The 13,378-nt window shown below is 45.7% G+C and overlaps 2 protein-coding genes across 2 annotated transcripts in view; one reads left to right on the top strand and one right to left on the bottom strand.

Annotated features, from left to right (window-relative positions):
- The window catches only part of FANCM (FA complementation group M), a 76,832-nt gene that overhangs the window by 59,518 nt on the left and 3,936 nt on the right, over nucleotides 1-13,378 (bottom strand). Inside the window, exon 4 of the mRNA XM_082229624.1 lies at nucleotides 13,205-13,363. Within this exon, the coding sequence (XP_082085750.1) occupies nucleotides 13,205-13,363 (159 nt within the window). The remainder of the gene's footprint in view (nucleotides 1-13,204; nucleotides 13,364-13,378) is intronic.
- Nucleotides 3,551-11,479, top strand: LOC309536254 (heme-binding protein 1-like). The gene is made up of 5 exons (XM_082230289.1): nucleotides 3,551-3,847; nucleotides 6,646-6,737; nucleotides 7,598-7,739; nucleotides 7,953-8,136; nucleotides 9,732-11,479. Exons 1-5 carry the CDS (start codon nucleotides 3,586-3,588, stop codon nucleotides 9,901-9,903), a joined length of 852 nt encoding a protein of 283 aa, XP_082086415.1. The 5' UTR covers nucleotides 3,551-3,585; the 3' UTR covers nucleotides 9,904-11,479.

Raw genomic sequence — 13,378 nt, 5'->3', positions numbered from 1 at the left:
GGTCTGTCCTTCCCAGCAGCCCTTCCCAATCTGAATGCAGTTGTTATTTTAAAGTCTGTATCTTCGTTTATACCCCAGAATTTAGAGAATTCTGCTGTTAAGAAGCCAATCAAGTCCTCTTTCTCAATCTCTGGGATAGAGCGTAATCTCAAATTATTTTCCCTGTTTCGCAGTTCCACCAAAGACAGGTAGGCCTGCTGGTCAGTAATATGTTTATGGAGCGGCCTTACCTCTCCTTTCAGTTCCTCCACTTCTTTAGTTGCTGCTTCTGCTTTTTCATTCGCAGCCTCGGCCAATTTTCGATTTTCAGATGCAGCGTCCTTTAGATTTCCAATATCTTGTGAATGCTTAGCCACCTGTTCAGAAAGTTTGGTAATTGAAGATGTGGCTAAGTCAATTTTTGCAGTTTGATCATCCACTTTTTTATTCAAAATTGCAAATTGTTGTAACATTTCCTCTAAAAGAGTGTTAGATCCCCCAGCTGCCATATCTTCACTTGTTAACTGTTCAGCTTCTTCAGCTGGGGTTGTTGGTAATGGTACAGCCTGTAGGACCGCAGGGACTGAAGATCTGCGAGCCTGGGAAACCAAAGTTGTTTGTACCAATTTGCCTTTCCCTGCTTTCGACGCAGCTCTTGTTTTTACTCGGTCGCTCATTCCGCACCTGTCTTTGGATTCAAGGTCAAACTGTCAAAAGTTCCATGGGAAAGACAGGCCTCAGAGTGAATAGCCAGACCCCAGAGAGACAAAACAAAGTTGGTTCTCAGGAAATTGTAAATCCCAAACTCCACTAGAGGGAGTATTGTTCAGTTCATGAAAGAAGAAACAAAGTTTCAGTCGCCATTAAAGTTCCTGCAGTTAAATAAATTAACCATAGTCCTTAGAGAAGACCTTTTCCCTCTGTCAGAGCCCTCTCAATATTGCCACAATAGTTTCTTAAAAGGTGCAAAATACAGTTGCTTAATTGTATCCACCAATAATGCCTCTAAGTATCCGTTTCAGTTTTGTAAGTGTATCCGCAAAACATCCTTTTGCCCGCTGCAAGTCCGGGACTAGGGGTTTTCAAGTCTTTAAAGTTTTTAAAAGTCCAGCAGAGGAGAAAATCCCCAAACAAAGTAAACACACTAGCAAGAAAATAAAGATAACTTGCCTTTCCCTTCAGTTTCCGACTTCTCTAGACGTATGCTGTCTCTCCTTTGAAAACCCTTTTGTACTGCTTCCAGCTTGTCAGTTCCTTTGCCTTTGATCACTAAGCACCACCGGGAGACGGACTTCCTTTTTCTCGTCTCCCGCTTTCAGCCGAATTCATCAATTTGTAATCCAATCTCAAATAAATCTTACTCACGAGTAGTTGATTTGTAATCCAATGTAAAGGAAGAAAGGTCGGCGCTCATCCGTAACAGCCGCGCGGCTTCACTCCCGCAGAAAGAGCGATGAATCCACAGCACCGCTTCCCCTCCGCGCTTCCGGAGCCCCTTACGGGGTCCCTTCTTCGTTTTGGGGGTCGCTCTGGGTGCCCGCCGGATCCCACGGCCACGAGCTCACTCTGCTCGTGGTTTAACTTAATGGGTCGTCGCTTTGCCGTAGCGAACGACCCTTTTCTGCGGAGCCCCTCTTCGCTGCGCAAAGAGGACCGCCATTACTCGTTTCGCGCCGCCTCCGGAAGTCCGCTGTGCAGGACTTATTCAAGGCCAAGTTCCCTGTACTATTGAATTACTATTCTAAAAACAGCTATTCAGGTACAGTGGTACCTCAGGTTAAGAACTTAATTCGTTCTGGAGGTCCGTTCTTAACCTGAAACTGTTCTTAACCTGAAGCAGCACCACTTTGGCTAATGGGGCCTCCTGCTGCCGCCACACCACTGGTGCACGATTTCTGTTCTCATCCTGAGGTAAAGTTCTTAACCCAAGGTACTATTTCTGGGCTAGTGGAGTCTGTAACCTGAAGCGTCTGTAACCTGAGGTACCACTGTACCAGCTATGAATATATTTGTTCATTTACAACCAACCAGTTGATGGTTTTTGACTGAAAAGGTTGAGCACGCAGAACTGGGGGAATTATGAGTATGACTCCAACTTGCAGTCACGGTAACAGGTGAATGATGGTGCCCTCAGGCTAAAGGATGTCCTTTCTTCCATGGCAGCCACACAAGGAAAAACAGGGCAAGTCAACACTGGTTACATCCTTTTACACCTTCAAACTGTGAAGCATCCTCCTTTTTCCCCTCCCTGGAAGCTGAGGCTGAGAAGAAGTCCAGTTGCACAGTGCAGATAACTGAGTCAGCTCCCTGTGTGATCAAGTTCAGCTTGGCAGCCTCCAAATGCCAGCAGCCTCCTCCACTATGTTGATGAGTCAAGATGGCAGGATGCCATGTCAATTTCAGAGCAGCACACACATGTTGACACATTGCAAAACAGACTGAGGATCTACTTGTCAGTCTGATACGGCAACATGGACTATTTTTGTTTCTGCTCCCTCCAACTTGCCTGGCTTTCTCTTTCCAGAGTTTGTGCAGAGGGGAACAAAGAGGGAAGAGCTGCTAAGTACCACTTTCCTATAAAGCATCACACTCAGAAACCCAATATTCTGTTCGCCCTGAGACCTCTGGGTATAGGGCGGTATATAAATTCTAACAACAACATTAGAAAGAGGCATCTCTGCTTTGGAGGGAAATGAAGGAACTGTCAAATCCCTAGAAAAATGCATATCTTGGCTGAGTGGGGATGTGCACCCTAATCTCCTAGGCCTAACCACTCTAATCACTACACCACTCTGCCTCAAATTATTTGCATTTAAAGGGAAACTTTGCGAAGGACCATCACCAACCCCCGTCTTTAATCCTGGACAGGGACAGGGCAAGAGGCTCCAGCCAGTCAGTCCACTGCCTCCTATGACCCCACAAAGAAAGGGAGGCTTTCAAAAATAACAGAGGAGCTTCCTTCTGTCAAAGGAATGCCCTCTACTCCACCTAGGGAGAAGCAAAGCAAAGCAGAAAGCAAGGCAGCCAACAGGAAATGGGGGATAAGAAGTACTCTGAGCACACACACCCCTGCTTCCTTTCATTGCCTTTATTATTTATTTATATTTATTTCATTTCTATCTCGCTTTTTCCTCCAAGGAGCTCAAGGTGCCATGCTTGGGTCTGCTGACCGGGCCCTGGGCGGCTGACCCTGCTGCCTCTCTCCCTTTCACGGGACAGCCACGAACAAAGGCTCGCCGTCCAAGCCCCGACTGCAATGCACACGGGAAGGGGGGGCTTCATTTATGGCATTTTCCTCCGAGGCGCTGCACGCACTTTTTCCCCTTCTCCATTCCATCGCCCCAAGGACCTTGCGAGGTAGGCTGGTGGTGGCGGAGGAAGGAGACCACCCTTTCCTTCCTGGGAGCCCCTGGGTCCCGGGGAAGGGAGTGCCGACCCCCTGATTCCCTGGGGAGCGGGGCTGGGGGCCGCAGGCTCCTCCCGAGTCCGACGTGTGCCTGGAGGGCGTCGCCGCGGCCGCCCGGGCGGACAGGCCCCCTCCCCTCCCCTCCGCTGGGCCGGGCAGCTTAAGAGAGCAAGCGCCGCCTCCGCGCCATCCAGCCGGCCATGGAGAGCGAAGCGCGCACTTGCCGCCTGAGCGGCGGCGGCGACCCGGCCCCCCCGGGCGCCATCACGCTGGAGGAGCTGGAGAGGGCCGGGGCGGCCGGCGGGGACGAGGCGGAGGAGGCGGCGGCGGGGGCGGCCGGCTGCCCGGACTCGGCGTACGGCAGCAGCCTGGAGGACAACGCCGGCGACGAGCAGGAGCAGGAGCGCCTGCTGAGCTACTGGCAGAGCGTGGGCCGCGGGCACCGCGTGGACGTGCCCAGGGGTAAGCAAGGGGCAGCGCGCTCTCGCCGGGACGGGGCAAAAGGCGCTCCGGCTCAGCCTCTCGCCAGAGCTTTCAGGGGCTTTCGGTTTTAAAAGGATTAGCTTGCGAAGCGGGGGGAGCTGCTCCCCGGCAAGCGCCTGCTCCGCGTCTCCAAAGGCGCACGGCATCCGAGGGACAGGGAGACAGGGAGCTCTTGCAAGGAACGGGCTCCGGGGCGCAGGAGCGTTAGGAAGGGATCCCTTCCCTGGCAGGCCGCCGTCTTCGCCAGCTGTTTCCCATTCACGATCAGGGGGAAGTTAAGGCTGCTTTCAGCTTTGGTGGGGGGAATCTAAGCAAGGGGATGGAGCCGGTGCCCTGAGGAAAAGCGGCAGCATTTGGGGGGGGGGGGTAGTTTGGAGAAAAGGCAAGTGAGAGAAGCCTACAAAACTAGGCAAGGAGAGCGTGGACAGAGAGGAAAGTTTTCCTCCCTCTCTCCGTACAGTATAATTCGTGGGCATCCAATGAAGCTGAATGTAGGAAGATTCGGTTCCGATAAACGAGCACACAGAGTTGCAGCGTGGAACTCCCTCCCATAGGACATAGGGCGGGCCACCAACTTGGATGGAAAGAAATGAGGATTAGGCAAATTCATGGGAGAGGAGAGGGCTAGGCTGGCTACTAGCAGCAGTTCTGAATGTCAGCTGGCGGAGGCCACAGGAGGGGAGAGTGGGGCTCATGTGCTCAAATCCCAATTGTGGGTTCCCCACAGGCCTCGGTTTGGCCACTGTGAAATGCTGGATAGATGGGCCATCCGCCCAATTCAGCAGGCTCTTCTTGCAATTACAACAGGATGGGCACCTTTTGCCACCTGCTCATTTATGTTTGTCACTCAGCGTGTTTCCAAGCCATGAAATTAGTTCCTCCCACCACGGAGTTTCCAGAGAGTTCATTTGATGGAAGGGTGAGGAGAGATGATGTGCCAAAGTGGTTTTGTGTAGGACTGTGCACTGGCCAATGTTACCCTGCAAGTCTGCAGTAGGAATTGCCTTGCTGAGTAAGAGAACCACCCAGTTTAGCCAAGTAATCTGCCTACAACGGGTGATGCCCTGCCCAGCTCTGTAGGAGGAACACCTCATGCTATTTGCCCAAGCTAATATGATCTACTGTGGCTGGCAGCAGCTCTCCGTGGTCTTAGGGGAAAGAAAGGTCTTCCACATCACCTTCCCCCTGATCCTTTCAGTTGGAGAAGCCGCCTGGGATTGAACTTTCTGCACACAAAACAGATGCTCTAAGCCCCTCCCCAGAGATGATCATTGCCCCCAGCACCTACAAATGTGATCTTTGGTGCTCCTGAAATTGAATGCTCCATCCTTGGCTATTACGATTAATATCCACTGACAGATACATCTCCCACTAATTGTTTAATCCTTTTTGAAAACCATCTAAGTACACACACCCCGGCTGACACTTAATGCTATTATTGGTTTGACATCACAGAACTACAGTGAGGGCTGAAGCTGGCCAAAGGTTTCAAAAATGCTCTGCAAGGAAACCCAGAAAGGTGCATTAGTAGCTCTGAGGGGAGTCTGGGGTGGCGGAAGCGCATCAAATTATGGCAATGGAGCAGGATACTCTGCTCATCACAACTTAAGATCACAGAAAGTAGCGGTGAAGAGAAACTAGAACTAATATATACAGGGAAATAACAGACCAATGCTCTAGCACATAATGGCAAAATCCTGCTTACCACACTGCAAGTGGACATAAGCATCAAAGTTACTTTGGGGTGGGAGGTGTTTACTACCTTCCACAAGGCAAAGACTGTCCAGCCACTTGGCCTCAAGAGATGAATATATTCTATCATAACTCAACACACCTATGACTTAAGTGTCGTCCTACAATGAAAGCTTTAATGGACAATCAGTAGCCCTCTGATGGTGTGTGTGTGTGTGTGTGTGTGTGTGTGTGTGTAGTCTCCCTCCAAGCCATGCCCAATTATTGAAACACCAATGAAAGGTCACAAGGTGACAACAAACTGCTTCAGTGATGGTTGTAACATAGCCCACTCTTAAGCATTCGATGGCACAGCAAAAATCAGAGCCATATGAACCAAACATGGCAGCAACCATGCTTCTCCCCAATGGAGATAGAAAAGTGGTTTGGAGTTGGCTTGGTTAGCAACACAGTTGGTTATAGTAATTAAAGGTTAGTTAATGGAGCAATCTTACTACTAAGGTCCTGTGCAGAGATGTCATCCACACCAGTCTGTAATGTCTATGTCTTGTACATATTTGCTGTGCTAATGCATTACATTGAACTAAGAAGAAGAAGAAGAAGAAGAGGAGTTTGGATTTGATATCCCACCTTTCACTCCCCTTCAGGAGTCTCAAAGCGGCTCACATTCTCCTTTCCCTTCCTCCCCCGCAACAAACACTCTGTGAGGTGAGTGGGGCTGAGAGACTTCACAGAAGTGTGACTGGCCCAAGGTCACCCAGCAGCTGCAGGTGGAGGAGCGGAGACGCGAACCCGGTTTCCCAGATTACGTGACAACCGCTCTTAACCACTACACCACACTGGCTCTAAAAGTCACATAGACCAGTCAAAAAAAGTTATGCAAATATTGCAATTAATTTTACTTTGGCATCAAAACAAAATTAGCTGGTTGTTCTTAAGTCCAATAAATATCAGTGTATCTTGGAAGTAAGCCTTTTCCAAACTGTTCTATTCTTACCACCTGTGTTCTCACCCACGTAAGAATTTTCATATGTGAATCAGGCATATTTACTTCTATAAACAACGATTTAATCACATTCTTACAGATATGGCAGAGCCAATCCAACAGCTGACCAGAAATAACCATCCTCAGGAGAGAGAAAGTGTTCCATTTGTTGTGATAGCCCGTAAAGAACAGGTATCGTCTCTTCATTAAAATACACCTTCATGCATTATAGCAAGAGTGGGAAGAGAAACAGGCATGGATTCTACTTTTGTATATCTAACAAGCAGTCAAATTTAGTGAATGGAAAGTGGTCTGAAAACTAGTTTTTAAAAGCTCTCTTTGTTCCTTCCCAATTTTAATTGTGCTTTTTTAAAAAAATGTTCCCTACCTAACATGTTCTAACTCTACTGCAGAGAGAAAAATGCACTTTTTCTTACTTATGTGATTAAATATAGAAATGCAACTTTAAATAATTCATATGTTTAAAATTTAAGCTAAATCCCAGCATGACAGAGGTGCTATTGGTGAGATGGGGTTCTGGAAGGGGGTTGTACCCTCCCAGAGGGACTGCATGCTCAGTTTAGGGGTGTTCACAAGTCATCATTGTCAATGGATGCACAAGTGCTCTCAAAGGCATGAAGTAATGGTCAGCTATAGCTAATATTCCCCATTGCCGCTTCCTCATGGAGAAAGGTACCCTAGCCTTAGCTGTAGTCTGGTAACCCCTGGGTTGGATGAGTTCTTCTCAGCCTAGCTGCATTCTGAAAGACCAAGAGGGCAGGTAGACTGTGTATATATGAACAAATTCTGTGTTATGAATTACCCTAACCAGCTATCACAAATATTGATTATTTCTGAATGCATTTACCCCTTTCAGAGCCAAACTCAGAGTCTACAACAGTGGTGGATGTTAAATACTGGTAGAAGTAAAAGCTTTCCTGAAGGCCCACCACCTGTGTGCCTTAGTCTTCCTTTAACAATTTAACTCACCTTAGGGTGGTGGTATGTGGGTAATAAATTATAATAATAACAGCAATTTTGAAAATTTACAGCTTGGGAATCTTCTTTATGAAAAACGCCACTATGAAAAGGCGAAATGGGCTTGCGTCAAAGTGCAAGAAAAGCAGTATGAACAGAGCATATGCCTAGGATTCATGAAGATTATGAGATACATTTGTCAGCAGAATTCATCAGGTAAATAATCAACTGTCAGACACACATACTACACTATCTTTTGTTCTGACTGCACCACATTACTTATAAATGCGCCATTTGATCCTGCAAGGAGAATTCCCAAATGCAAAATTTCCCAAGGCTGCAAAATTTGATTCCGCATATGTGATTTAACTTCACAACTAGCTGACAGGTAATGTCAGGAAATTACTAATGACGATATGCTTTCCTCAGGCCTATACTTGGGGATGACTGTTCCCATTGCAACCATAGTTCGCACCAGTGAGAGCACTCCAGGCATCACAAGATTTGTGACTGTAGCATATTACCTCCCCAGTGGGCTGCAAGAACAGCCACCTGCACCCAATGATCCGGATGTTGTCATTGAAGAGTGGCCTCCAACCATTATTTATGCCAGGTAAGAATCAAAAGTTGCCTATCAAAAGTGCCAGGGTTGATTAGCTGAAAATCTCATCATCATGACACGTTCTTTTCCATGGATTCATTCCAAACACTGAACAATTCAAAACCAAAATCCTTTCATCCAAATACTCAGCATTTCATGTTTACTTTTGCTTAGAGTTCTGTCATTACAGTTATGAAGTCCAGTTCAGATTTAACGATCTTGGCTGAATAAATTCATGGTTTATTAGGCAAAGAATGTATTGAGCTGGTTTGCATGTAGTTACAGTACTTACAGTTTAAGACTACAAACACAAGCTGGAATTAGCCTGAGCAAAGCCTTCATGCTCACACTGTCCTACAAACCTAACTGCAGCTTGAAATATACAAAGTGATAGGGTTCCTTTGTGCTACTTAACCTTGGCTGTGAGTCCTGCAACAGCTGCTCCCTGCCTTGCTGGTCTTTTTTCACCTGGCCTGAGAGGGCAGGGCCCGGACTGACTCCAACTGCAGCAAAAGCTGAGGCTGCTGAACAGAATCTTGAGCTGGAGTGTTGTTTAGGAGTCGCTGGGGTGGGAGGTTATTGCTGTTAGAAATAAAATGATCATGAAGGTTTGCACGTCATGCCAAACCAAGGCTTTGCATGTTGTCTGAACTGGTCACATGGTGAAACTCTGCTCACTAACCATGAGCTGTAACCATGTTTTTTTCTCGCACCTGGAAAGGAGCTAAGCCCCTTTTGACCTCACCTCTGGGAACTCTCAGTAAGCCTAGTTTGGCTTAGTGTGACAAACCAGGCAAATGTGCGATTATAGGTAACTATTTAATTTTAATTAAGCAAGGAGCAGTCTGAGACAAAACCAAGCAAGTGTTGAGACCTTGTCAGGTATCTTGGCTCCAGCTACACAGTGCTTTCTGGATATTTCTTTAAGTTGATGAAAAAGCAGGCTATGTTTGTTTAAGCACATTTGTATCCTGGTATTGGGCTTCTAAAGCAGCTTAACTATAACTACCAACACACACACCAACTAAAATCTCAGTCTGGAAATCACTCACTCAACTAATTCTTTCTCCCTCTTCTTCCCTGCAACCCCTTGCTACCCCCCCAGCCCCACTCAAAAGCCTCTCCAGTGGGTCAAAGCTGGTTGCCCAGACCCTTTGGAGGAGCTTTTTATGGGAGGGGGCAGGAGGGGAGGGGAAGATTGGTTATGCGAGCTGCCTTCTACTCACCCTAAATTTATTTAAAATTCTATTTTCATTACTGAAATGTTTGCTATTCTGGGTTCCCATGGGAGGAAGGACACTAGACTATAAGTGTAGAATATCTGTATCAAATAGTTGTGTGGAAACAAACACAAAAATCAACAAGCACTGAGAATGATACCTGGCATGCAGAATTCAGCCTCTAACAATCTCAACACTCTCCCCAGCCCACTTTTTATATGTGTGTGTGCACGCACATATATAATATAAACAGAGAAATGGGTAGTTTCTAGCGTTTGTGACTTCAGGGATCTTGTTGATGTCATGGTCCCACTTTCAATCTACAATCAAGGGATTGCTGTAAGTCTAAAACGAATAAAATATTATTTTAAAATGGCTTGTTCACAGGGCCTTCAGAGGAGTCACCAATGAAACGTCCATTGCACGAGAAATTAATATGCTGGCCGAACTTCTGGAGAGTCCTGAGCTGTGTTTGCAAGATACCTTCATAGTTGCAGGATACACAAATCCAGCTGCTACAAATCGACAGAACGAAATATGGTTTCTTGAAAGACCATAGCTGGCTATTTTTGAGCTACAAGACAGCCAAGCTCTGTTGACGGATCACCCATGAAACACGCAAGTGAACTCTAGTCAGCTAGCTGGAATGATCAAGAATGATATGTAGCCATTAACTTTATAAAGCCTATTTCCTAAGAAAACACGAATATCACATTCCACCAGGATAGCCTGACAGACAAACCAGCTTCCTTCCTCAGCAATTAAGAAGGCAAACTTGGAGTGTCTGTTGCCAGTTTTGAAGGGTTTTTCCTAGTTGTTGCTTCAGTTATGTATAGTCACTAAGATTTCAAGCACTTGCACCAAAATAAAGACACAGGAGATATTCTGTATTAAGAGAAATAAAGTGTTCTGTTCCCTTGGCGTCCCTCCCAACTCTACACTTCTGTGATTCTTCCCAGTATTTATTCTGACATGCAAGAGTGCTTCACTAACTCAATGGAAGTTAAAGTTGTAGGTAAAACTGCACAATTTCTGAATCTGATGCTACAGTGTCGCCATTCATTTGAGAGAGGCCACAGAGGTAGCTCCACCAAAATGAACTGCATTGTCTGTAAGCAAATAATACCCTAGCAGAGGCTAACAGTAATTATTCCTCATTATTACACAAGTTTATTTTTATAGATACAATGCTATTGACTATTTTCTTCTGAATATCTACTATAGGTGAACAGAAATTGCTACCTCCTTTATCAACAGAAGTAGTGTTTTATTGTATAGTAGTACCTCTGGTTGCGAACGGGATCCGTCCCGGAGGCCTGTTCGCAACCTGAAAAGAACGCAACCCGCGTCTGCGCGGGTCGCGATTCGCTGCTTCTGCTCATAACGTCATTTTGCACGTTTGCACATGAGCGAGCGGCGAAACCCGGAAGTAACCCTTCCTGGTACTTCCAGGTCGCTGTGGGACGCAGCCTGAAAACGCGCAACCTGAAGCAAACGTAACATGAGGTATGACTGTATACATTGTTGGTATCTTGCCTGTGAGTCCTGGGAGACTTGTTCCCTGCCCTGCAGGCCTTTTTCCACCTGCCCTGGTAGGGCGAGGCCCGGACTGACTCCAGCTACAAAAGCTGAGGCTGCTGAACAGACTCTAGAGGGTTTTGTTGGAGGTGGGGTGTTGCTGTTAATTTTTTGTATCTTTATTTTGGTTCATACAGTTTGTGTGGCAATTGTTCAGTTTGGTTGTGTACTTTTTGATGTTTTGTTTATTGTTTATGACTACTTTTGTTATGTTTTTAGCTATGTATTTTTTATATGTTGTAAGCCACCTTCAGCACAGTTTAAACTTTGCTAGCCCACAAGCAAATAAAATGATTGACTGATATTTATTTGAAGGATTATCAGAAGGAAATTTCACATTCTGAAAATACCATGTTTTTACTCATTTTGAAATTATCCACTTTGCCAACTAGGATACAAAATGAAATCTTTTGTAAGTCGTATTAAAAAAAAACTAATTCAAGTCTAGAAATAATAAAGCTGGAATCCTAATTGCTAATTTACCTGTGAAAGATATATGTCATATATTGTTTACTGTTGGAAGTTGCCATGAATAAAAACTTTATTGCTCTGTGTTATCCCGAGTTTATTATTTATTTCATAAATTTACACACTATTTGATTGCAACCTAAAAGCAATTTTGATATATTAGTTAAGTCACCGGCATCTTTTTCTAAAAAAAAGTTAGCAAAGCGTCCAGGTGAACTTTTGTTGCTCTCAGTTTCCCCACTTGTACTGGATACCTTCCTCTATTTCAACACCACAGACAGAATTTTATAAAAATAATCAGTAAAATTACCTGTATTGGAAGAGGAACGCATTGTACAACCTGGATAATATGGAACGGAGACTTTAATTTCAGCAAGTCATATTAGATAGGAAATGGGCATAGAACTTGGCAATATAGTTGTCTGGGGTCACCTGGCCCTCCTCCCCAGTCAGGTGGGAGCATTGCAAAAGTTTCCTGCATTGCAGGGGGTTGGGCTAGTTGACCCTCAGGGTCCCTTCCGACTCTACAATTCTATTATTAAGGAGCTCGGGTTATGGAGCGATCCTCAGAAACTACAGTGGTGCCTCGCAAGACAAAAAGAATCCGTTCTGTGATTCTCTTCGTCTAGCGGTTTTTTCGTCTTGCGAAGCAAGCCCATTGACGGATTAGCGCTAATAGCGGCTTTTAGCGGCTTATCTGCTGATCGGATCAGCTGATAAGCGGCTTAGCGGCTTAGAAAAAGGGGGGAAGGAAAAAAACCAGCAGGAACTCGCAAGACATTGTCGTCTTGCGAAGCAAGCCCATAGGAAATTCGTTTTGCGAAGCACCTCCAAAACGGAAAACTCTTTCGTCTAGCGAGTTTTCCGTCTTGCGAGCCATTCGTCTTGCGGGGCACCACTGTATTTTCAATAGCCCACATGCTCCAGGCTTACAGAGCAGCTGCCACTATGTGCTTGTAAACTACCAACCTGGGGATGTATCATACCAATTCCATTTAGCACCCACAAGTACAAAAAACATTGAACAACTGGCCTCTACAAGTTCTCTGAAAGGAACTGCTCCTTCTGCAGCTGTTCTCCCATCTGTCACTGCACACCTGTCTTTAACCCTACACAGACACAGAGCCTCAAGGTAGACTCCGCTAAAACGCACACAGAAATCAAACAAAACCTCTGTAGAAGACAGTAAAGGCGGCCTGAAATACCTCTGCATCACACTATTACTTGCTCAATGCACTTTTATCTTTTGTGTGGCTTTTCAGCAATGATGGCTTCATTTAAAGACAGGCTCATCTGAGACTGAGACACAAAAAGCAACAATACCACTTGCATTCTTTCACCACCTAAGAAAAACCAGGACAATGCCCATAATCCCTGCCAGCAGAAGATCCCACCCCCAGTTCACGGCTATGTAATATACACTGGTCAGACTGGAGCTCCAAAGGCCACTTTCTCCTAGGACCCACTTAAGGAAAACAGGATAACAGTTTCCTGAGGCTCCTTCACTGCATTCTTACAAGGAAGCCAACACTAGAATCGTCCACTCAGGTGTCATTTAGTGAGAGACTAAAAACAACCATCTTGATCAGGTACCAGTGACATTTTTGAAAGATTAAAGCAGCACTTGGAAAACAAATCCAAAAGCAAATCCAGTTACAAAAGCGAAGCTGACCTTCTGTTTCACAGAACAAATGAAGACACCTCTTTAGAAGAATAAAAACAAGCTGCTTTCAACAAATGTTTCACCACCATTTCTGTTATGAAGTCCTGCCTGCTGCCATTCTTACCCACTCAATACGAAGTTTCTGACTCACCTTGATGTAAGCATTACGAACTTCAGCCAGCTCCTTCCCAAGTGGAACAACACATTTTTCAACCTGCCGTTGGTGAGTGTAAGGCTGGATATCGGGAGAATCTTCAGTACATAGTTCTATGTGTGAAATCAGCAGGTTGGAAATAACTTGCTGCACAGCCTGCAAGGAAATGGT

Source organism: Podarcis vaucheri, assembly GCF_965113315.1.
Source record: "Podarcis vaucheri genome assembly, chromosome: 1".
NCBI classification, from domain to species: domain Eukaryota; kingdom Metazoa; phylum Chordata; class Lepidosauria; order Squamata; family Lacertidae; genus Podarcis; species Podarcis vaucheri.
Note: the sequence above shows the minus strand (reverse complement) of the source record. Positions and strands in the feature narration are given on the sequence as shown.